At 42.7% G+C, this 23,508-nt stretch overlaps 2 protein-coding genes across 2 annotated transcripts in view; one reads left to right on the top strand and one right to left on the bottom strand.

The window, feature by feature from the left end:
- Positions 1-6,417, top strand: part of TMC1 (transmembrane channel like 1) — a 51,418-nt gene extending 45,001 nt beyond the window's left edge. Inside the window, exons 17-20 of the mRNA XM_053409171.1 lie at positions 3,082-3,207; positions 4,395-4,473; positions 4,586-4,700; positions 6,134-6,417. Coding sequence (XP_053265146.1) covers positions 3,082-3,207; positions 4,395-4,473; positions 4,586-4,700; positions 6,134-6,294 — 481 coding nt within the window. The 3' untranslated portion in view covers positions 6,295-6,417. The remainder of the gene's footprint in view (positions 1-3,081; positions 3,208-4,394; positions 4,474-4,585; positions 4,701-6,133) is intronic.
- The window catches only part of ALDH1A1 (aldehyde dehydrogenase 1 family member A1), a 203,120-nt gene that overhangs the window by 117,754 nt on the left and 61,858 nt on the right, over positions 1-23,508 (bottom strand). The gene's annotated exons all lie outside the window — the stretch shown is intronic.

The raw sequence follows: 23,508 nt of genomic DNA, 5'->3' as shown, positions 1-23,508 counted from the left end.
GTATATTGTGTATGCCAACAGATAACAGGGTCACTTATATTTAAAAATTAATAATTCCAGTCCAATGCAGGGCCTTTATGTTAGCCTGAGTAAACATTTTCCCCTCAGCTTTTGTCAAGGACAGATGTTTAAACATCCCCAGAAACATTGCAGATGTTCTTTGAATGTGCCAGACTCTGCAGAACATATTCTTTTCTACTATGAACTTAATAAGATATACTTCTGAGTAAAAGATGCTGCTGCACAGGGTACCTGGAGAAGGCAGCGTCTCAGTTGCGCTTCAGATTTGCATTCTGCATGTAGCATTTATTATGTTGAATGGGGAAAAAAGTCAGGAACAAATATATATGAGTGGGATACAGTAACTGTGGCGGAAAATAATGTAGGAGGGGAAAGTACAGGTCAAATTGAACTAGATGTTAATGTGGGATTGTTCCTGATTTTTAAATTTCTACATCTCTGAAGGGCCTATTACTCATGCCTTGTTTCAATTTCCAGAAGTCATACAAAATATTTTGCTTGCCAAAACAAATCATATCCCCATAGATCTATGGCATTTTAAAAAAGAGAATATGGCCTGTTGCTTTATTTGAATGAACAGTGTTTGTGAATTTAGCTGGGTCACATTGTCCTCAACTCTCTACACTGACTTCCCATCCCCTTTGCATTTCCAGAACAAGCTGTTTGTCTTTACCTTTTAAACCTCTTTGGAGTTTTGTTATTATTTGCCCAGATCCTCCAAGTGTCCCTATTTCCAGGGACAGTTCTGGATTTACAGAAGCTGTCCCGGTTTCTGATTTGATCCCGGACAGTCCCGTTTTTCCTTAGGATGCCCCTATTTTCGTCAGAGAAATATTGGAGGTTATGGAGTTATGTGACCCCTGAGTCATCTGAAGGAAGTTCTGTGTAGGAAAGTTTATGCCCAGAGTGGCTGGGGCAGCCCAGTCAGCTGGGTGGGCTATAAATAATAAAATGGTGGTGGTGCTGGAATAGGATGTCCCTACTTTCATTGGAGAAATGTTGCAGTGCAGGATATGCCACTTCTCTGCTACTCTCTCTGTCTTTCTGCTTCCTTCCACAACTGTGAATATTCTCCTGCACTGCCTGGCACAGGTCTGTTTGGCCCGAGAGACTGTTCTTCTCAGATCATACCCACCTGCCCCATGTCTGATGTGATATGTGACATTAAGTGTGGGGCAGATAAGGACATGGCTACAAAGAAACAATTGACAACTTCAAGTGAGTTCCTGATCGTTTCTTTGGAAGCTGGGCTGGCAGATGAGGGATGTTTATGTTGGAAAGATAAGGATAGAGTAGGGACAAATATGGATTGTGGCAAACATTGTGTGCACACTGCTTCTCAAACCAGCAGTGGGAGTGCACTGGATGCAGAGTAAACTGGAGCATGTCCACAACCTTCAGGTCCTGGCCTGCTGGCTAGATCTAGTGTCCCAGTGCTGGCCTGGACTGCTTCCCCAAATACTTAGAATGCTACCTCCCTATCTCTTTCCCTTTCAGTTAGAGGCAGTGCTTCCCTCTTTGCCGCTTGAGGTGAAACGGGAAGTACCACCCTGCCCTGCCACCGCCACCCCACCAAAACATCCCTCACCTGGGTTGCACAGCAGTGCCATGTGGCTGTGGGTCTTGGCAATATCTCACAAGTTTGTGCTTTTCTTACTCAGCAAAGGGCCACTGATGTAAACAACAATACCGGTAATTATTACTGAGCTGTGTGGAAACCCAGGTCCTTTCCTCTCAGACTCAAGATAAGGCCCAGATTCATTAACATGCTCCTTTGTTTCAAAATCTGGAAAAGACCTCAAGAAAGTCAATAGCTACAAAACAGGGGATGCTGAGGACTGCTAGTTTTCATTTGTAATTATGGGAAGCCATGTGTGACATCTAGAGGTGGATCTGTAGATGTGCAGCCCCAGAACTTGTGCAAGGATATAACGACCCTACTGTCTCATTAACTGCTTCCACTCTTGCACTGTTTTGTAAAAAGCGCACATGAAACAACACATGGCACTTTCATGGACAGCCCCATAACAAATGAATGAATGTGTACCCTCCAGGGCTCTTTTAATGCAGTACGAAATTCTTCTCCAGGTGTTCTCAGGATTCACCTGAGTTGCTTGCAAAGGTGAGTGCCCCTGCTTGAATGTCAGTGAGCAGGAGGGAAGTGAACAAGGCCCTGCTCTTCTCCCTCCTGTGAGCTGCTGCTAGCCACTTGCCCTGGGCTAGAGGAAGGAAGATGCACCTGGTGCTCCCTCAGCCCTGTGGAGAAACCACTGCTATGTGTATCACTTGATCAGAGAGAAGGTCTTGACTTTTGGTGTAAGCTCATGCACGCCTAATTCCAACATACAGAAAATTAACGTATCAGTGAAAAGGCTAGGCTACAATCTTCCTCTGTGAAATCTAATTTTCCTTGTGGGGGGTTGAAATATACTTGGGAGTCCTGTAGTGATTTCATGCTCTTTATTGCAGCTTGTAAAACAGTGATTGAATTGCGCCCCCAAACCTCAGGCTTTTATATACAATATTTACACAATGAGTCCCGTCTGATTGGCTGATTCTGCTTCCCTCCTGGAGCCTGCAAGCCAATCAGTTGTTGCATTCTAGGATCCTACTTGCCTATTGTTCTAGGATCCAAGCTTAGTACATACGGTAACAGAGGTATTTGGGGATGAAGGAGCCCACCGCCCTTTCTGAAAAGACAAATAGGCATCCAGTCATGTGAACTGCCACATTTGCACTACGTATACATTCAAAGCACTGTTATACCATTTTTATAGTCATTGCTCCCCCCCAAAAAAATCCTAGGAAATTAAGGGTGCTGAGAGTCGTTAGGAGACCCCCCCAAAAGCTAAAATTCCTTGAGTGGTTTAATATATCTGGTAGCAATAAAGACTGATTGGGTTATATTCTGGCATTATTATGGTTGTGAATTATTCGTGGTTTTTTGTAATTGCTTCAGCTACACAAATAAATAATATTTGTATTTGTTATTAGTATTACTTGAACAAAAACGCTATTTACATTCCCGCCCTTTATCTCTGTGTGTCTCTGCACTAACAGCGGGAAAACCAGAATGTTTGAGGTCATTGGAGAAACTCTGGAGCATGATTTCCCTTCCTGGTTTCGGAAGGTTTTCAGACTTCTCTCAAACCCTGGTGTGATCCTGCCCTTCATACTACTGATGGTGTATGTACAGTGCACATTTATATGCTTAAAAATAAATACATCCCCCCTTTTTTTAGACATACGTAGAATTCATTCACTACCCAGTGGAGGCAGGAGGGCTAAAGGGATGGAGGGCGGGGAAGGTGGACTTCTCTTTTAATGGCCCCTGAATTCAAAGCTGGCTCTGTTGTTAGGCAGATTGAGATAATTGCCTTGAGGAGCAGAAGCTGGCAGGGGGCACAGCAACACCCCCCCTTTCTTCCTCATCCCACCAGCTGTTCCCTTCCTCAGTTTTGTGTGCCCCAGGCCTGTCATACGCTCCCTAAACTTGCCTGTTACGCTCAGGTGTGGTGGAAGATGCTATTCCACTGCCAGTGTTAGAAGTACAATTCATCTTTCAGGCCACTTGGCTTCTGCCAATGGAAGGAGCGGCTGAGGGGATGCCATATTGTCTTTGGCCTCAGGCAAGACCATCTCTTAGGCCATCCCTGCCAGAATTCTGAGATTATTGTTGACGGCAGCTTCACCTCAGAGTTCCTTTAAAGCATCTAAATGGGGTGGGGGGCAAGGGAGATGCCTCCAGGATGAAATAGCAACTAAAGGATGTGTTTGTGTAAAAGTAGTACTTGACACGGCATTGCAAGGACTCCAGAAACATCAAACCATAGTTTCTGTCTAGGGTGCAATTCACTTGCATCAGCTTCTGGTAAGGATGATGGTTGTTATATCACGCTGCTTAAAATAGAGACGCATGAATCTGTCAATTTTGGATTCTCTCAAGTGAAAGAAATTTCTTCTTATATATTGCATTTTGTACATTATTTTCATTAATATATGCAGTTTTATTAACACTTTCCTCTAATATCCACATTGTCATTAGAGAACTATATCAAAATATTCAGAGAAGTGTGAATTTCAAAAGCTAGCCTCTTTACCCTGGACTTTGGCACATGAGATATTTATTTTAAGATCCACCCTATTCCCTTGACAGTAATTAGTCTTAGCTGATTTTAATGTTATAATTGTTGTAAACCACCCTGGGACCTTATGGTGAAGTGCAGATAAGAAATAAAATAAATAACAGAAATATAACTGTTTTGATTCAAAATGCGAACTGAATGAAATTTCTCCCTATTTCTACTTTAAAAATGGTTTTTAATGGTTGTAATAATTATGTGACATAGCATATGTGGTTCCCCCCCATTTAGCCTGAGTATCTACTACCTCAACGCTATATCAAAAGGCTACCAAGATATGAATCTCGAGCTCAAGAAGAAATTGCAAAATGTAAGGATGCTGCAAAAGATTCTTATAGGGGTTTTTGTTTGCTTGTTTCTCATTAGATTGTGATTATTCGTGAGACTAATTCTGGGATGTTCACTTTTGTTCTTCACATTAGCAAGCTGAGGAAAACAAAAGGAGGAACAAGCTAAAGGCCCAGCAAGCCCGGGGGGAGGCTGAAGAAAACCCTTTTGAGACAGCGCCCAAAGCCAGCAATCCGAAAGAGGCTCAAGGTGAGGAACGGTTTGAAGCCATTACAGGAAGCTGCCTCCTCAGCTGTCAGTGATGCACAGAGCATCATTTCCTGCCAGGGATTCTGGGACTTGTAGTTTACAAACTGCAGGAGATTTACAAAGAAAATGATATTGACTTCGATATTAAGAGAAGTGAATGGAAGGGAATTCACAAAAGAAAACTTTCTTTTTTCCTTCTCTGCACTGCAGCCATCTGTGCCCCTTGAAAAGCCTTTGCAGATGGCTGTTCTGGAGGATGTGGGATGGGTAGGAGGATTGTTGAAAACCAGGTGAAGATCAGCTTAGATCAGAAACTCAGCTTTGTCCCATTGTTCACATGCCCTCTAACATTTCAAGGCAAAAAAACGGGGTGCCGTCTTCTGGGGCTACCTTCCTGCACGAGTCACATGACTCATGCGAGATTGCAGCCCTCAAAAGTGCTTTTTGGGGGTGGGGTGAGATCATGACACCTAAAATGTCTGCTGTGCTCTTGTGTGAAAAAACAGGATCTCCCAGTTTTATCAGGACAGTTGAGGGGAGTTCAGGATATTTTCCCAAGTATCCAGATAGGTCTTTTGGGGAGCTGTGGCTGGGGGGATGGACAGATAGAGGGGGTGTAGAATGGGGCTGTGGGGCTAAGCAGAAGCAAAGGAAAACCAATGTGATTAGACTTCCACAGAATGGCTTTCCACCATTCTGGAATCTATGTGCATAGAAGTCCATTCTTAAGAGGCTTCCCTTTACAGATGTACTTGCCTAATGTGGGCAGGGGGCCACAAGACCTTGGTGGGTGGGATTAGCAGTCTCTCAACCAAAAAACGTATGTGACATCCTTTCATGTTTTGCATGAATGAAGGATCCTAATGCAGTCTTTTCCAGTCCTGCATCCTACAGATATTTTGGACTCCTGTTATTCCTGAGTCTTGGCAATCTGACTGGGACCGATGGAAGTTGCAGTTCCCTATCAGGATGAGGAGAACTGCACGAAGTCCACTGTCTTATGCCTTACATACTGTACCAAGACCTCCTAGCTGGTTTCAAACTAGTTTTGCAATTGCCTTCCCTCAGCTCAGTCAGAACATTAAAGATTGTTTTGTTCGAAGCAGAGGCCTGATAAGAAACTACTGATACTCTTGTCGCTCCTTTGCAGCCTAACCTTTTTGGCAAATGTTTGTGAAGGGTGCTATAACGTAGGTAGGCTGCAACAATAACTAGCTTCATTTCTTTGTTTCTGTTACACAGTTTTTAGTCTGCTATCCGTATTGGAACCCCTCCCAAGACCACAGGCCTAGAGCAGGCTCAGTTCCAACCTTTGACCACTAGGTGCCAACCACAGAAGCATGTCTTACATGTGCCATGTTTCAGTCCAGAATTTGCATTGTGGCTTTGGGTTCAAAAAATAAGTCCTGTTTTCCCCCCAACAATGTTTTCAGATAAAGAAAAAGGAGCAAATGAGACCAAGAAAAAGCCAGGTGAACAGAAGGAAGAAAAACCAGGTATTGCAAATGGAAGCCAACCTCCCTGTGGCAGAGGACGAGGTGGCCCTGCGCCCCCCCCACAGATAGCAGTGACCCGGCCAGCGGCTCCAAGGTAAGGTTACCAGGTGTCCCCGTTTCCCAGGGAGAGTCCCCGGATTTTCAACTCAGTCCCCATACAAAATCCATTGAAGTTGAAAAGTGTCCCCGGATTCATTGAAAAAAATCTGGTAACCTTATTCCAAGGGTCAGTGGCATGAATAGATACACTCCCAGAAACCCACACTCTGCCAGGACCACCTCCAGATTATAAAACACACTTGGAGGTACAATCCCGGAAGGAAAACAAACATTTAAAACAACGTACACCAATAAATTTAAAATTTATAAATGCAATAAGCGTATAGACACTTAAAACTTTAAGATAAGCTACCGCAGAGAGATGACCCAGAGTCACCCATGGAACCGAGTTTGGGGATTATCTTAACGACCTAGTTTGGGTCGGGGGACGGTCTGCGCCTACAGATCTGTACGCAGAATCTGGCGACCGTCCGGGTCATCTTATGATCTATGCCTAACAGGAAAAGGTCAAATTTTTGCTTTTCTGTGAGGTCAGCGAGCCTCACCAGCAGGGGATCAATGGTCTCCCTATGTGCCTCTTCATAAAAGGGACATCTAAAGAACAAGTGTTCTGGGCTTCCTATCTCCTCCGATGAGCAGGCGCAAAGTCTCTGAGCATATGAGGACCACCTCCAAATTACCAATAAGCAAAGTGTTCCAACTCATTAAACAACATTAGACTCCACGTACTTGTAGTAAAGGGAAGTATCCAATAAGATTTTTCACCCTCACAGAAAGATGCAGGGGTTAGAACAAGCAGGAATTTCAGAGGTGATATGGCTGGGACCTAGCTTCACGAGCCACGGTGGCCAGGATTCAAGTCCAGGAGAGAATGGGGGCCAGTGTCACTGACTGGCTGGCAGTAGCAGGTCAAGCCAGGTGCAAATACACATTAATACAGAGCTAGAAGTCTGAAAGTCAGGTGGCTATGTAACTTATGCCATTAGAAGGTAAAGACAATGAAGTCAGTGTGCTGTTGCTTTGAAAATATTTATGTAGAAGAGCTAGCATTGTCTAAAACCACAAACAAACCTGAATACTTTAGTGACTTTCAAATCTACATAGTGTGTCCAAAATTTGCTTTGAAATATTTGTGAATCAACTCTATATATTAAAAAAAAATTAAAGCCTTCCCTCATGGCTTGAGTTCAAAGGTTGTGTTGCATGTGTGAAAAGCTCTCCTCATTTGGGGTTGACTTCTTCCTACTGTTCCAGAGAGTCTCTCCCTTCCTCAGGAATGGGTTGGGGGAGTGAAGGAAAGGGAGAGGCACAAAAGCCTTTTGGGGGAAGCTGTTAGAATCCAAGCCAATGTTGCTTTGAAGTGAGTTGTAGAGAAGGAATGCTGACTTCTAATTTGAGTGCTTGTAGATGGCAATGCATTTTACCCAACGCCTTGGTTAAAATGCAAAGGGAAGTTCTCCTGCACAAGCTCATGTGAAGGTATTGGAGCACTTTAGAACCGTGGACCTTATGCAGGGGAACATACTGGTGAATTAAGTTTCCAAGTTTCGTTAACTTAATTGGGATGTAATTTGGAGAATACTACAAACTGTACTCTCTGTAAATATTAAAGATTGCAGTATGTTTTCTTTTTAAAAAATACAAAGATATTTTTGTGTGTACTTCAAGGGTTTTTAATTTTATAAATTCTTATCTAGATCATAAGTTTTAGAGATGAAAAGGAGTGGGTAGAAAAAGTTCCCTTGATACCAGTGTGACCACTGGTCCTGCTAGCTAGGAACGATGGGAGTTGTAGTCCAAAAACAGTCAGAGGAAACACTGCTTTATACAAAAATGACTTGTTATGAACAGCCCATTGGTTGTTGTTTTTTATGTGCCTTCACTTCTGTATGTAATGAAACCACAGAACCACCAGAGGGCAGATCTCAATTTGGCTTGCCAAAGCTCACTGCTCCATTTTTATTCGTTGATACCTTGTTGACATAGTCAAACCAAGATGCACATAGCTTAGATGGCTTAACAAACACCACCACCCTGACAAATTCTTGGAGGATATGTAACTTTTATTTAGGTCAGGAAACAATACTTCAGACAAGATGGCAGTTTACTAACTATTCTTTGCCTGAGACAACAGAGGCAAGCTGATATAAGATCCACAGGCTTCAGTTGCCCTGATCTCTGCCCCACCTTCTAGGGAGATGACAAGTTTCCTCTTGCTAGAAGCCCTCGGAGAGTTGGTCTGGCAGTAATCGATTGTAACAATGTGCTTGCACAAAATACAGATGCCAACTATTATGAACGATAGATGGAGCTTCTATGCTTAGGCATTCTTTTTATTTATTTATTTATTTATTTATTTATTGAATTTATATACCCAGAGGTATCAGGATGGTTCACAGAATAAAATCAAAATATAAAGCCACAAAATACATAATCAAAATAAAAACAACAACCACCCAATAACCCCCCTAAAAAAGAACCCCACATTTTAAAAGGACATGCTGTTATGTTTTATATGCCTGTTGTCTTTGTCCATGGAGTTTGATGGCCAAAATCACATTCTTGATGGCAGAAAGTGAGGAGGAATTAAAGAACCTTTTCATGAGGGTGAAAGAGGAGAGCGCAAAATATGGTCTGAAGCTGAACATCAAAAAAACGAACATCATGGCCACTGGGCCCATCACCTCCTGGCAAATAGAAGGGGAAGAAATGGAGGCAGTGAGAGATTTTACTTTTTTGGGCTCCATGATCACTGCAGATGGTGATAGCAGTCACGAAATTAAGACGCCTGCTCCTTGGGAGAAAGGCGATGACAAACCTAGACAGCATCTTAAAAAGCAGAGACATCACTTTGCCAACAAAGGTCCGTATAGTTAAAGCTATGGTTTTCCCAGTAGTGATGTATGGAAGTGAGAGCTGGACCACAAAGAAGGCTGACCACCGAAGAATTGATGCTTTTGAATTATGGTGCTGCAGGAGACTCTTGAGAGTCCCATGGACTGCAAGAAGATTAAACCTCTCCATTCTTAAGAAAATCAGCCCTGAGTGCTTCACTGGAGGGACAGATTGTGAAGCTGAGGCTCCAATACTTTGGCCACCTCATGAGAAAAGAAGACTCCCTGGAAAAGACCCTGATGTTGGGAAAGATGGAGGGCACAAGGAGAAGGGGACGACAGAGGACAAGATGGTTGGACAGTGTTCTTGAAGAAACCAACATGAGTTTGACCAAACTGTGGGAGGCAGTGGAAGACATGAGTGCCTGGTGTGCTCTGGTCCAGGGGGTCACAAAGAGTCGGACACGACTAAATGACTAAACAACAACAGCTGTTATGTTTAGATGTGCACCATGTTTAGATGCAGGGCTTTTTTCAGCTGGAACTTGCTGGAACTCAGTTCCAGCCCTTCTCAGATGGACACCATTGCCATTCTAAGAGAATGAGAGATGTGTTCATGGTGAGTTCCGGCACCTCTTTTTCTAGAAAAATAGCACTGCTTAGATGGGGCTGGTTGGAGTCCAGCAACATTTGGAGGGCCACAGGTTCCCCATAGCTGCTATACCAGAAGCATCATCTTTACATCTTGTATATGAGGTTCCAGAGATGTCATATTGTCCACTTTTGGACTAGGTGGACCTGATCTAGAAATGTGGATCAGGCATTGTTGAGCACCTGCAGCCCAAACCCTTGCAGCAGGACGCATTTGCCATTCTGTGGATTCTCCTGGTCCAGCAGTTTCTCCCCTGTTGATGTCTGTCACCTCTGAGCATGCAAGAAATGACAAGAGTAGGGAAATGGAGCTCTTCTGCTGCACAGTTGTGCAGTTTTGGTCCAGAGGGAGATGGCAAGCAGGTGGGCAGTGGCGCCTTGGAGAGGAGGGCATCCCCCACATGACTGCATGCAGGATTTTTGCAGCATCCATGTGACATAATCCTCATCAGAACACCATCCCATTATATCCAGATTTACCATTCCTGCTGTGATTTATTTCCCCCCCCAAAAAAAATCTGGATTAAATAGGAAAATGATGTGGATGGCGTTGAGTGGACATTGCACAAAACTTGCATGCAGGAGCAGCATTGATTCCATTGCTGCATGCTCTGCCTTAGTGAGATGTCCCCATGTGTTGAGGCAGACTAGCACCAATCCTGCATTGCCCTGTGCCTGGTGCTGGAGCATCATCAAGGGGACAGGGCTTATCGTATGTGCTGCTGCAGACCACTTGGTTCACTCAGACTGAAGGCACGAAGAGGGCTTAAGTCAGTCCCATTACAAATTTACCTGCAACAAGGACCCAGTTGCGTTGAGATGTTACACACCTGTGAAAACGAATCTGCTGCCCTGAGCAACTTTAGCTGCTCATCATGTAGAATGTTTTATTAAGAACAGTTTATCTTGCCTCTTCTGCTGTGATCAGCTGGTTAGTTGTGAAGCATTTGATCTGACACTGAGTCCCTGCATAGTCAATATATCTGGGCATTTCACAATAGCAACTGATTCCCCCTCAAGCTGTAATAAAGAAAAATTCAACAGATGTTTTCTATTTATTTGCACAATGCCTTCCTTAAACTATGGGGATTTTTAGCTTTAAATATTTAGCTTGTTTCTGGATTCATCCTGTTCATGGGCTCTTGTCTCTGCAAAGATTTGTGTTTTGGCTTCCCGTTTGTTATACATTTCCCTGGTGTCTGGTCTAGGGCTGTTATTAAATGTTTCACCTTCAAAATAAATAATTTATTTTATGAACATCCAAAGGTGTCTGTTTTAGGAAGAATAGCTTCATATGTTTAAAAAGCAGACAGTCGGTATGAATCTCCCCAGTTCTCCAACTCTGAGATCATTTTGCAGCTCTAAGCGATTTTGAGGAGTATATAAACCAAGGTTTAGGACAATATACTGAATCCTTTAGCAAGATTTATTATTATTATTATTAATAATAATAATAATAATAATAATAATAATAATATATTTAAGCAGTTTTCATGAAATTATATAGAATATTCAGTAAAATAGTGATAAAAACGGACTTTAAAAATAGTGGACATAATAAAATTTTCAAAAATATAGATAAAAATCAAGATATTTCTTAAAAAAACCTGAATGTAATAAGATTGCATGTCAGGTTAGTCTTGCCTAAACAAAAAAGTGTTTTGCAGTTATGAATATGTTTAATCACTTATTCAACTCCCTGCATTCCAGATAAGCCTCAGAAATCCATTGCGCGAATCTCTACTTGCCAATTTTTCCTCCTCAGTGCTTCTGTTAAAGGTGCAGGATCTCTCTCCTTTGCATCCAGTCCCTCTGTTTCTGGCTCACTGTTTCCAGCACCTGCTGAGGTTGACATCCCAGCTGGAGTTGGGGCAGTACCACAGCCTCCTTGGCCTTAACTGCACATCCTCTCTGGTGTCACTGACTGCTAACCTGTCCCCTCTAAGGAAGCAAAGCAGTGACAAGAGCAAGGAGCCTCTGCTCACCTTTCACTTTCTCGAGTGACTGTAGAGTTAGGCCCCATGTGAGATGGTAAACAAATGGGCATTGGCAACAGGAGGGAGGAGGAGGAGGTCATCTTGCCCCTCCACAAAACCTGGTCTGGTTGGTGCATGGTATTTTGAGCCACATTCAACCATGGCTAGCAGCTGGTGAGGTGGTCAGGTGGAACACCACTGCTCTTTAGCTGGGGTGGTGCATGGTGGCTCAGCGGTCACACGCAGCACCGGGCCATGCCTTGCCCTCCCCTCTCCCTCTTGGTAAGGGCCAGCAACCCATTGTGTTGGGAAGCTGGGACACCTACATCCTCTCACTTGGGCTGCTATGCTGTGTGTGGACCCTGCCCAGCCGCTCTGCTATGATCTGAATGCAAAAATCAGTTTGTGGCTTGCATTGGACTCCTTCAAAATAAAAGCCTGAGAAGGCAGCAGTTTTTGAAATATCTACTAAATGGTCAGCTTATTTCCAGCTCACAATGACAATAGGAAGCTGAACTGGATCATAAGCTCAGTATTGTCTACTACAGTAACTGGCAAAGGCTCTCCACGATTTCAGGCAGGGCTCTCTGCTAGCCCTCATGGGTGCAGCTGGGGGGGTAGGAGGCAACTGCCCCCCAAATCAATAAAAAGCAATAAAAATACTTAACTAACTGAGGTTGTGCTGCCTCTAACAGAAGCCTGTCCCCACTCTAAGAGATGCCAAGGGTTAAACCTGGGATCTTTTGTATGAAGAAATAAAGGTTGATCCAGTTTCTCTCACTGCTCCCCTGGTCTGCCATAAGCAACTTTCTTAATCCATTCCTGGGCTGAAGCAAAGAAGCACCAGTCAGCTACCAGCAGGTGTGTTTTCGGGGTGTCTAGGGGTGAAGCCTTGATTAAAAACACCAGTTTCCTTTGTGAAATTTCTTGCCATGATTTGAGAAAATGACCTGGCACTGATCATTAAGGTTGAAAGTTGATGGACCTGAGCTTCCAAGTGTGCCTAGGCTGCATTTTGTTGGGTGCTGCCCAAGCACAGAAGCACCTTGGCAAGAAGCGGGAGCACCTTGGGTTCCTTCTGCCAATGCCCACTTGCCCTGGTTTGCTTTGCATGACTCACAGCTGCTTGAGTTTTATCAGGCTCTCGCTTCATGGTTCTGTGGTTGTTTTGGTCAGGGTGTTTCCATCCAATGTTTATCCCTAGCTGTCAAGCAGCACTTTTCCGGTCATGGCTTAATGTTCTGTGACATAAAACTACACACCTAGGACTGCTTTCCTGGGAGCAAACCCACTGAATTCAATGCCACTTACTTGGGAGCAAATGCCTATAGGTTCGCAATGTGACGCATTGTAATTCCTTTGTACACCCCAGCCCTAGAGGATTTAAAGTCGACTTCTTCCTGGGCATTTCCACATCTGCCTGCTCCACCCCCTCCCCCAACAAGATGCCGGTGCTGCTTTTAAGCACTTCACCATAGACAGAAATTAAATTGGCACAGCTTTCCTCTTTGCTACCTGGCCATGTTGAGAAAAGCTGCAACAAAAAAAATCATTCCCCTGTCTTTCCCCCCAAAGGCTGGCTGCAGCTACCCCTTGAGAAATTATCACATCACTAGTAATTACTTGAAATTAAGACTGGTTGAAAGTTCTAACAGGAATTCTTTGGGTGATTTTATTTTAAAAGCTGTTTTTGTGTGTTTTCCAGATCCTGGGTCATCACAGCCCCAGCAGCCCCAGCAGCCAGCAGTTGCCACTTTCCCTTTCATTTTCTTTCCCATGAGCCCCTGGGGTGAATGTCAGAAGCATTGCCCTCACTCTCACTGGCTTCATGGAGTCCTAGTATCCACTGTAGGGACTCATGGGAAACATGAACTTCCACTGGCAGTTCCAGAACCATGTTTTCCCAGTGGTATTGTCTTTTTTTTTTTAATAAATTTTTATTGGTTTTCCAACATCAATTAAACACATTACAATTCACAATACATAGACAAACAAACATATAAACATGTATAATTTCATAATCTCTTTTTCATAAACCTTATTTCATCGACTTCCCCATGCCTCCCTTTTCTGCATCCCTATTTTAAAATTTTCTTCAGCAACCCCTCATTTCAGTTAACATTCACTTTCTTTAATCCTTCTTCTCTTACCCAATCCTTTACCGCTGCAATTCTATTTTACATTACCCATGACATTTTAGCACTCATTAATTTTATAACAGTTCTTAAGATAAACTTTATATTTCTTCCAATCTTCTTCCACCGTCTCTTTTCCTTGGTCACGGATTCTGCCAGTCATCTCAGCCAGTCCCATGTAGTCTATCACCTTCGTCTGCCATTCTTCCAGCGTGGGTAGTTCTTGTGTCTTCCAATACTTTGCTAAAAGAACTCTTGCTGCTGTTGTAGCATACATAAAAAACATGCTATCTTTCCTTGACACCAATTGGCCCACCATGCCCAGGAGAAAAGCCTCTGGTTTCTTATGAAAGGTGCACTTGAGAACCTTCTTAATTTCATTATAGATCATTTCCCAGAAGACCTTAATCCTTGGGCACGTCCACCAAAGGTGGTAGAAAGTACCTTCAGCTTCATTACATTTCCAGCATTTATTATTGGGCAAATGATAGATTTTTGCAAGCTTGACTGGGGTCATGTACCACCTATAAATCATTTTCATAATATTCTCTCTTAAGGCATTACATGCCGTAAACTTTATACCGGTGGTCCATAACTGTTCCCAGTCAGCAAACATAATGTCATGACCAATGTCTTGTGCCCATTTAATCATAGCTGATTTAACCGTTTCATCTTGTGTATTCCATTTCAACAGCAAGTTATACATTCTTGACAAATTCTTAGTATTGGGTTCTAACAATTCTGTTTCTAATTTTGATCTCTCCACCTGAAAGCCAATTTTCCTGTCTTGTTTGAATACTTCATTTATCTGATAATAATGAAGCCAGTCTCTTACTTTAGACTTCAATCTCTCATAGCTCTGTAGTTTCACTTTTCCACCCTCTTGTTCTATAATTTCCCAATATTTTGGCCATTTAGATTCCATATTAAGTTTTTTCACTTCCTTAGCTTCCATTGGTGACAACCACCTAGGGGTTTTATTTTCCAACAGATCTTTATACCGAATCCAAACATTGTATAGTGCTTTCCTAACAATATGGTTTTTGAAACCTTTGTGAGTTTTTACCTTGTCATACCATATATATGCATGCCAACCAAACCTATTGTTAAACCCTTCCAAATCCAAAATGTCTGTGTTCTCAAGAAGTAGCCAATTTTTCAGCCAGCAAAAAGCCGCTGATTCATAATACAATTTTAAGTCTGGCAGGGCAAACCCCCCTCTTTCTTTTGCATCAGTTAGTATCTTAAATTTTATTCCCAGTGGTATTGTCTGCTGCTGTTTTTACTTCCTTTAATTCCCACTTCAATGCTCCCTTTCCCTCTGCCCATTTTTGCAGAACGAGAATTTGGGTGAGATAAATTGATGGAGGGGTGGGATACATTTCACGAAAAGCCTAGTAGGTAAGTTTACAAGTAAAAACAAGAAGAAGTTGAACATGGCCTCTGGACCCCAAAAGAGCAACTGAATGTTGGAGTGTGAGACTTCCAGGTTGGCGCCATTGTTTAATGGCGGATTCCCTCCGAGCTCCGGAGGGAATCGGCTCCGTAGCGTCTGGGTCTGGCCGCTGCGGCGAAGCGGGGACCCTTAAAATCACAGGCGCGGATGCCTGTGAACACAGAGACTCGGCGGGCACCATTTGCGCCCCCCCAATCCGGGACGGAGCCTTTTTAAAGGCTTCGGAACGGAGGCAGGGTGAGGCGTGGTGCTGAGAGTACTCCCTCGTCTACGGAGTGAAGCCGCAAGCCATTGACAGAGAGCGCCAACTTCTTCTTTTGATCGATTGGACTACAAAACATCAACCCGTGAGTAATACGGAGATTGGAACTTTAAAAAAAAAACTTCTATTTTGGATCTGGAACGAGCGGGAAGGGGCTAAAAAGGAAGTCCACCCCCCCCTCTTTGTAAACAACTTAAAGCAAAGGACCGAGCAGCTAAGGTCGAGAGAATCTGTTTCTTGCTTGTTAATAAAAGATCTTGATTTCACGGTTTTAACATTATAAGAAGATTTACTGGAGGATAAAAAGAATTTTTTGGGAGCTGAAGTTTCACCCCCCCCCTAGACCCGGGAACGTCCCATGAGAAAGCCTGCTGTATTGAAGAGTTTGACAGCTGTCAAGTTAGCTGTCAGTCAGCTAGCTGTCAGCTGGAAAAAGAGAACATTGTTTTTGCTGTTTCTGCTGGTTTATTTGGTATAACTTGTTGAAAATAAGGAGGGCTGATACAAAATAACTGGACTTTTGGCTTTGAGCTGAAAGGAATATTAAGGAACTAAAATCCCCCTAGAGGGGTAATAGGGACATTACATTACAAAAATGGCTGGAGCTAAAATTCAAGCAGAATTGGACAGAGCATTTGTTCTCCTGGGAAAGTTACAAGAGGAGTACAGTGCTTTGTCTACAGAGGTTTCAGTACTATATTTGACAGTAAACAACAGTCTTGAGCCTGATAAGGATTTGAAACAGGAAGCCCATTCAACTGAACAAATAAATGAAACTGAAAGTGTTGACACGATGGAACAATATGTTGCTTTTGAAGAAAACGAAGGAGGAGCTGGAATTCTGCAGGAGTTAAAGGAGAGTTGCAATATGAGGCCTGACATGATGATAAAAAAGGATAATAAAAATTGGATGTGGAAAGCCCGGTCTGAATGGGAGTCTGAAAAATGGAGAGATCCCCTTTGGAGGAGATCTGAAGACCTGAGGATTACAAATTTGCTGAAGGTGAAAGTTGGAGCTTTGGGAACATATGGATTTGAAAGAAATTTGAAACAAGAGTTGGAGTACCCCATAGGCTTTGCTTTTAAGTGTGGAGGACGGGCTGGAAGCAACATGGATCCTGTTGGGCCGGAGCCTCTCCGAGACTTGGGGTTTAACATTAAGGACTATCAAAGAGACCGGCAGAAAGGAACTGAGAGAGATATAAGGGCCTCGGACGTGAGATCTCCAGGCTAAATAACATAAAGACTGATGGATATTGGTTGGGGACTGGAACCGGGAAAAGGGTGGGTGGAGGTTGGGAATCCAAAGGGTATATAAGTATAATCTGCCTTGTTGTTTTTTTTATATATTTTTTGTTAGCTGTATGGAAATTGGGAAAACCGTGGAAGGGAAATTTTGGTCGACTTTAGGAAAAAGGTTTAAGAATATTTAATGAGGTATAAGTATTGATATGTAATTTTGATAAGGTAAAATTGGTTTTTCTTTTCTTTTTTAAACTAAATGAAAATAAGGTTGGTAAAAATAAATTGAGGAAATGGAAAAAAGAAGTAAAGTAAAATAATAGCATGTTGGAATAAATGTTCAAGCTAGGGTGAAGAAATAAGTTAAGGACTTGCTGAATTGACAATTTAAATTGGAATACAAGAAGGGGAGGTGTGAGGAGGTCTGAGAAATAGGGTTAAGGAAAATAAGTATTTGAAACTTTATGTGTTTTTTCTATTTTTCTGTTAAGTTTTGAATTTTATGTATTTTTGTGATGTTTTTATTTTGTTTATTTTTTGTTTCTGTTTGTTACATGTTTTTTGAAAATACCAATAAATATTTAATAAAAAAAAAAATGAATGTTGGAGTGTGACCCCTCCAGCAACCCCATCTAAAGTATGTTCTACAACTACTCTAAGATCACTAGAAACCAAACCAAAACTACATTCACATCATAATTATGTGCATCAGTCATTGGTTTGTTTACCTTCATTTAATCCAAAAGTGATACAGGACACTGATTCAAGACTTCCTCTGCCTCTCTGGGATCAGAAGATAGAAATCAGAGAGGAACATGACCAAGTCATTTTGTTATCCTGCAAAGGAGGGTGCAACAAAAATGCTGATTCTTCAAGCAAAAAGAAGACACACAGTGCATGGATAGGATTCAGATATAGCCCATGCAGCTGTGTGAATAAAGAGACCCAGTGGACAATTCCAAAAGACTGGGCAGAGAATACAAAATCCAATAAACCTTTATAACATTCTCTATACATGATTAGCTCCTGATTGTCACATGTGTGAAGCTTTCCTGCAATATAATTGGATAACAGAACATGTGGACAACTCATGTATACATTTTCAGAGTCATGGCACCTCTGAATTATGGCACCCAGGTATCAGAGACATGTACTGCGCATGCAGTTACTGAGGATGTGAGCATAGTTGCATGCAGTGGTGTGCTGTGCTGTCTTGACATCTGCCCCAGGTTATGGCATTCACCTGGGTCCCAGGTCATGATACCCAGGGATCAATTTCCTATAGATGTTAAACAGCATAGGAGGCAAGTTGCATCCTTGTGGCAGCATCCTTGTGGCAACCTTACCAAAAACTGCAGCAATCTCCTACCCCCATCTCCTCAGCCCATCTTCCCTGGAAGGACTGAAGTTAGAACAAAATGGTCCCACCAAGCCAGACTCCGGCTAGGACATTGCCAATGAAGAGAATGAATAGGGTCTTGCTCCCCTTCTCCACCTCCTGATGAAGATCATCCATGGCAGTTCCTGTTCAAGAACTAGACAGGCAACCAGATTGGAAAGCACCTAAAAAACTAATTTCATCCAATAACCTCAGAAGTTGGGTGACACACTACATACTTAAGCAACTTGCCCGCATACTGCAAATGTGCAATGTTCAGATCAGGCAGGTCAAGTGCTAGTCTGTTTAAGACTTTCAGGAGTGTCAGAACCACACCTTTCCTTAATATTTGTAATATCTGCTCCTCAGTGCCCTAGTTGCTTTCCAGCAGTCCAATAAGGGCAAGTAGCATCAATAATGTGCTTGGAAGTTTTCCTCTCTCCAAATATCTTGTTTACACCTTCAGATTATGCAATCCGAAGAGTAGACAAAGAGAGCCCGCCCCATGGGCACACCACAATGCTCTTGAATTTGAGAACCCTGGATTCCACTCCCTTTCTATATTTTTCTGAGATGGCCAAGATTATCGAAATGCTGATAAACTGAAAAAACTGCTCTGGTGTTCATGAGCTTTTGTGCAGTCCTTTTTCAAAGTGTAGTTTGGGCTCAGAGATGTGGAATGTGATTTTTGGCTAAATGGGTTGTTTGTCCCTTTCCACATCTTATGATGGATCCTGCTGAGTTGCTGCTTTTCTTCCTTCAAGCATATCTCAAATGTTTTGAGCAAACACTAACATGTTCAGTCTTAGGCTGGCCTAAATTGACAAAAGGTGTATCTCTTTGCTTTGGCAGGAGCCATGGGCAAATTCAGCACATCAAATTAATAATATAGAATAGGGCTTGGTTTCAATAGAGGAGAAAAGAATGTAGGCTGAATTGCCCTTTGGATGGAAATGAGGAATCTGTATTTGTTTGTAGGTATTAATTCCTATTGCTAAATTAGCTCTTTCAACACCTGAAATACTTCCTGATCCCCACCCCCTTTGTGCTCCCAATCTACATCATTGCCCAATGCATCAGAGGTGGTTATCTAGTATACAAAGCCCTTAACAACTTGGGATCAGTTTACCTATGAGACTGCCTTAACTCACATGTGCCCACTTGACTGCTTTGATTGGCAGAATTGGCACTATTACAGGTGGCACATAAGACCTGTTTTGCATTTGCAAGAACTCAGATGTAAACAGGTCCCAAGCTGTTAGGGCTTTAGATACTAACAGTAGCACCCAGCGGAAGGGGTGGTGGTGGTCTGCCCACAGTGTCATCCTGAGGGGTGTGTGTGACAAAATCCCCCTGGACGCAATCACTGCCTCGCCGGATTGCCCCGCCCCTGGGTGCACAGCATGTTCTGCCACTGGTAGCACCTTGAACTTGGCCTGGTAGCAGAGTCTGCCACCAGCAATCATGCTGCAACATTCTGCACTAACTGTAGCTTTGGGATCGAGCACAAAGGAAGCTGCACAAAGAGCATCTAGGCTTTCAACACCCTTTTCCCTCTGCAGAGGTTGGGGACCTATTAGTATGAATGATGGATGCAAGTGGTTTCCAGTCGACTCTGGGAGTTTCCCCCGCTGATATGGCAGGCACTTCCGTTGAAGCCCTGCTTGATCAGTGGAACAGCTGTTGACACAATCACCCCGAGTCCCCTCTCCTGCTTCATGGAGTCCGTCTGACTACGTGGTATCCTCTCAAACTTAAGTGAAGAATCAAGCTGAGATACAGCTTGAATGCAAGTGGAGGAAAACTCCAGACGAATGGCACTGGCAGTGAAGGCAGCAAAAAAAGCACACTTTGCTACCTCCATGGCATCCCCCCTATGCCACCTGGCAGAGCTTTTCCGGGTAGTGCAGGGACTTTTGCGGACTGGCTAAAAGAGGTGGTAGGACTGAGGGTAGCTTGCTCTGACTTGCTTGCCAAGCATTTGGAGGGTAAAATCACCTTGTCTCTGCTGTAGTAGCATTTGAATCTCAAGAGACATCCCGAGCACGGTGTCCAGTTCTGTGTCATTAGATGAATTTCAGTTGCTGTGATTTGATGATGTGGACAAGGCACTTGGATTGAAATGAAATGAAATAAAGTTTATTACGGTCCCAGACCAGATTCACATACCATACTAAACAAACATGAAACACAATAGAATTAAGTTTGAATTTGCAATAGAATATAAAAATAAACAATATGAATATGACAGCCATTAGGAATGTGGTTTAGGTCTTAGTCTCTAAAATATTATCTAGGGTTTGCATCTGAGGCCTTAGTCTTTGTAATGCACAGCTTGTTCCCTGAGTTTTATGGCAGCCACACAAAATTTGGCCACCCTTAGCATGATCTCTGGATCCTTATAATCTATCAGGGATTTTAAGCATTGAGGTTCAGACCCACTTGGAATTTTCTGTATAACAGGGGTGATGAAGATCAAGCGTATATCCTCTTAAAAACAACATCGTAGCAAGACATGAGAGACACTTGGATTGCTTTGGGAAACTATCTGCATTCTGGACCCTTGCCCCTCTTGGCTGATAAAATCCAGCAGGGAAGAGACAGCTTTCTGAGATGGGCAGGTGGTCAGTGCTTCTTTATGAGAGGGGGTGGTTCCTGTTTGTTTGATGGATGCAGTGAAAAGACCACTGCTTAAGAAACAATCCCTAGATTCTGAGAGCTACCAACCAGTTGCCAACCTCCTTTTTTTTTTACGTAAGGTTCTTGAGTGAGTGGTCACTGACCAGATCCAGGAGTTATTGGAGACTGATTTTTTAGATCCATTTCAGTTGGGGTTTTGGCCTGACTTTGGCACAAAAACTGCCTTGGTCACCTTATATGATGACCTCTGTTGGGAGGGGGGGGGCAATGTGTCCCTGTTAATCCTCCTTGACTTCTCAGCAGCTTTCTTTTTTTTAAAAAATAAATGTTTATTAAGGTTTTACTAAACAAAAAAGTCATCAGATCACATAAGTCAAACAATCAGATATAACACAACAAAGAACAGAAAAACAAGAAAAAATACACACTTAACAAAGAAAAAAAAAGAAGAAAAAAGAAAAATCCACTTTCAAATTTCAAAATTCCATATCCCTCTATCCTGACCTCCTCACATCTCTCTTTTTTGTGTTCCTCTTTATTCCATCAAATTCAGCAAATTCTAACCCTTTTTCAAACCTTATTTATAATTATATATTTCCACTTATTATGTCTCAAATTTCCCTTATCTTGACCCTTTACTCCACCTTATATACTTTGACATAATATTATTCTGGTCATACCCCCCTTCTCCTTTTTGAGATTCTTCTTTTCATATCTCTTTTAACCATATCCCAAATGCCATGTTACCTTCACTTCCCACATCATATTAACACTCAAACATTTTACAATATTTTTGTAAGTAGTCCTTAAACTTTTTCCAGTCCTCTTCCATCAATTCTTCTCCCTGGTCACGGATTCTGCCGGTCATTTCTGCCATCTCCATATAGTCGATCACTTGCATCTGCCACTCTTCCACGGTGGGTAGATCTTGTGTCTTCCAATACTTAGCGAGAAGTATTCTTGCTGCTGTTGTTGCATACATAAAGAATGTTCTGTCTTTCTTTGGCACCAGTTGGCCGACTATGCCCAAAAGGAAGGCCTCTGGTTTCTTAGGAAAGGTAAATTTAAATACCTTCTTCAGTTCATTATATATCATTTCCCAGTAAGCCTTGACCTTTGGGCACGTCCACCAAAGATGAAAGAATGTTCCCTCAGCTTCTTTACACTTCCAGCACTTGTTGTCAGGCAGGTGATAAATTTTTGCAAGCTTAACTGGGGTCATGTACCACCTGTAAATCATTTTCATAATATTCTCCTTTAAGGCATTACATGCCGTAAACTTCATGCCGGTGGTCCACAACTGCTCCCAGTCAGCAAACATAATGTTATGACCTATGTCCTGCGCCCATTTAATCATCGCTGATTTCATCCTGTGTATTCCATTTTAACAGCAAGTTATACATCTTTGACAAAATCTTAGTTTTTGGTTCTAGCAATTCTGTTTCCAATTTTGATTTCTCCACCTGGAAACCAATTTTTTTATACAAATTATAGGCCTCTCTTATTTGATAATAATGAAGCCAATCTCGCACTTTATCTTTTAATTTCTCAAAACTCTGCAATTTCAGTTTGTCACCTTCTTGCGACTTCTCAGCAGCTTTCAATGCCTTTGATCACGATGTCCTCCTGGAAAGGTTATTAGAGTTGGAGGTGGGTGGCACGGCTATGCAGTGGTTCTGGTCCTACCTGGATCTTCAGTGGGTGATGCTTGGGGTGTTTTTCGGCACCATGGGGCCTTCAGTGTGGGGTCTCTCCGGGTTCAATTCTATCCTCCATGAAGCCACTGAGTGAAGCCATCCAGAGTTTTAGAGTGTGGTTTCAGCTTTATGTGGAGAACACACAGCTCTAATTTTCCTTTACATTTATAGATTTGGCAGTGGATGTGCTGGACCAATGTCTTGTCCCAGTAATGGACTGGATGGGAGCCAACAAACTGAAGCTCAGTCCAGATAAGACTGAGGCCCTGTTAGTGGGTGGTTCCCTAGATCAAATGGATGGAAGATTGCCTGCTGCTGATGGAGTTACTATCTCTGAAGGAGCAGATACGTAGCTTAGGGGTACTTCTGGAATTTCTGCTATTGCTTGAGACTCAGGTGGCCTCAATGGCAGAGAGTGCCTTCCATCAGCTTTTTGCCTAACTTCTGTGGCCTATACTCTGGTAACCTCCAGGTTGGATCACAGTAAGGTGTTGTGTGTGGGGCTGCCTCTGAAGACAGTTAGAAAACTTCAGCTGGTGCAAAATTTGACAGCCAGGTTGCTCATCAAAATGAGATGGTTTGAGCATTCTGTATATCCCTGATGCTGGCCCGACTGCACTGGCTGCCAATTAGTTTCCAGTCCCAATTGAAAGTGCTGATGCTGACCTATAAATCCCTTAAGGACCACCTTTCCCCATTCAAACCGACACAGACCCTGCACTTGTCATTTGAGGCTCTTCTTTATGTCCCCCATCCCAGAGAGGTCCAGCGGTTACAACACAAGAACAAGTCTTTTCTGTGGTGGCTCCTCATCTGTGGGTGCTGGTGCCATCTTTACATGTCTTTAAGTGCCAGGCAAAAACATTCCTCTTTACCTTCAGCCATTAAATGATCTATGGCCTGTTAAATGTGGGGCAGTATTTTTATGATTATTTTATTATTATGCTGTGTATTATGTCTTTATTATTATGCTGCATAAAT

The sequence above is a fragment of the Podarcis raffonei genome, chromosome 11, assembly GCF_027172205.1.
Source record: "Podarcis raffonei isolate rPodRaf1 chromosome 11, rPodRaf1.pri, whole genome shotgun sequence".
In the NCBI taxonomy this organism is placed as follows: Eukaryota; Metazoa; Chordata; class Lepidosauria; order Squamata; family Lacertidae; genus Podarcis; species Podarcis raffonei.
Note: the sequence above shows the minus strand (reverse complement) of the source record. Positions and strands in the feature narration are given on the sequence as shown.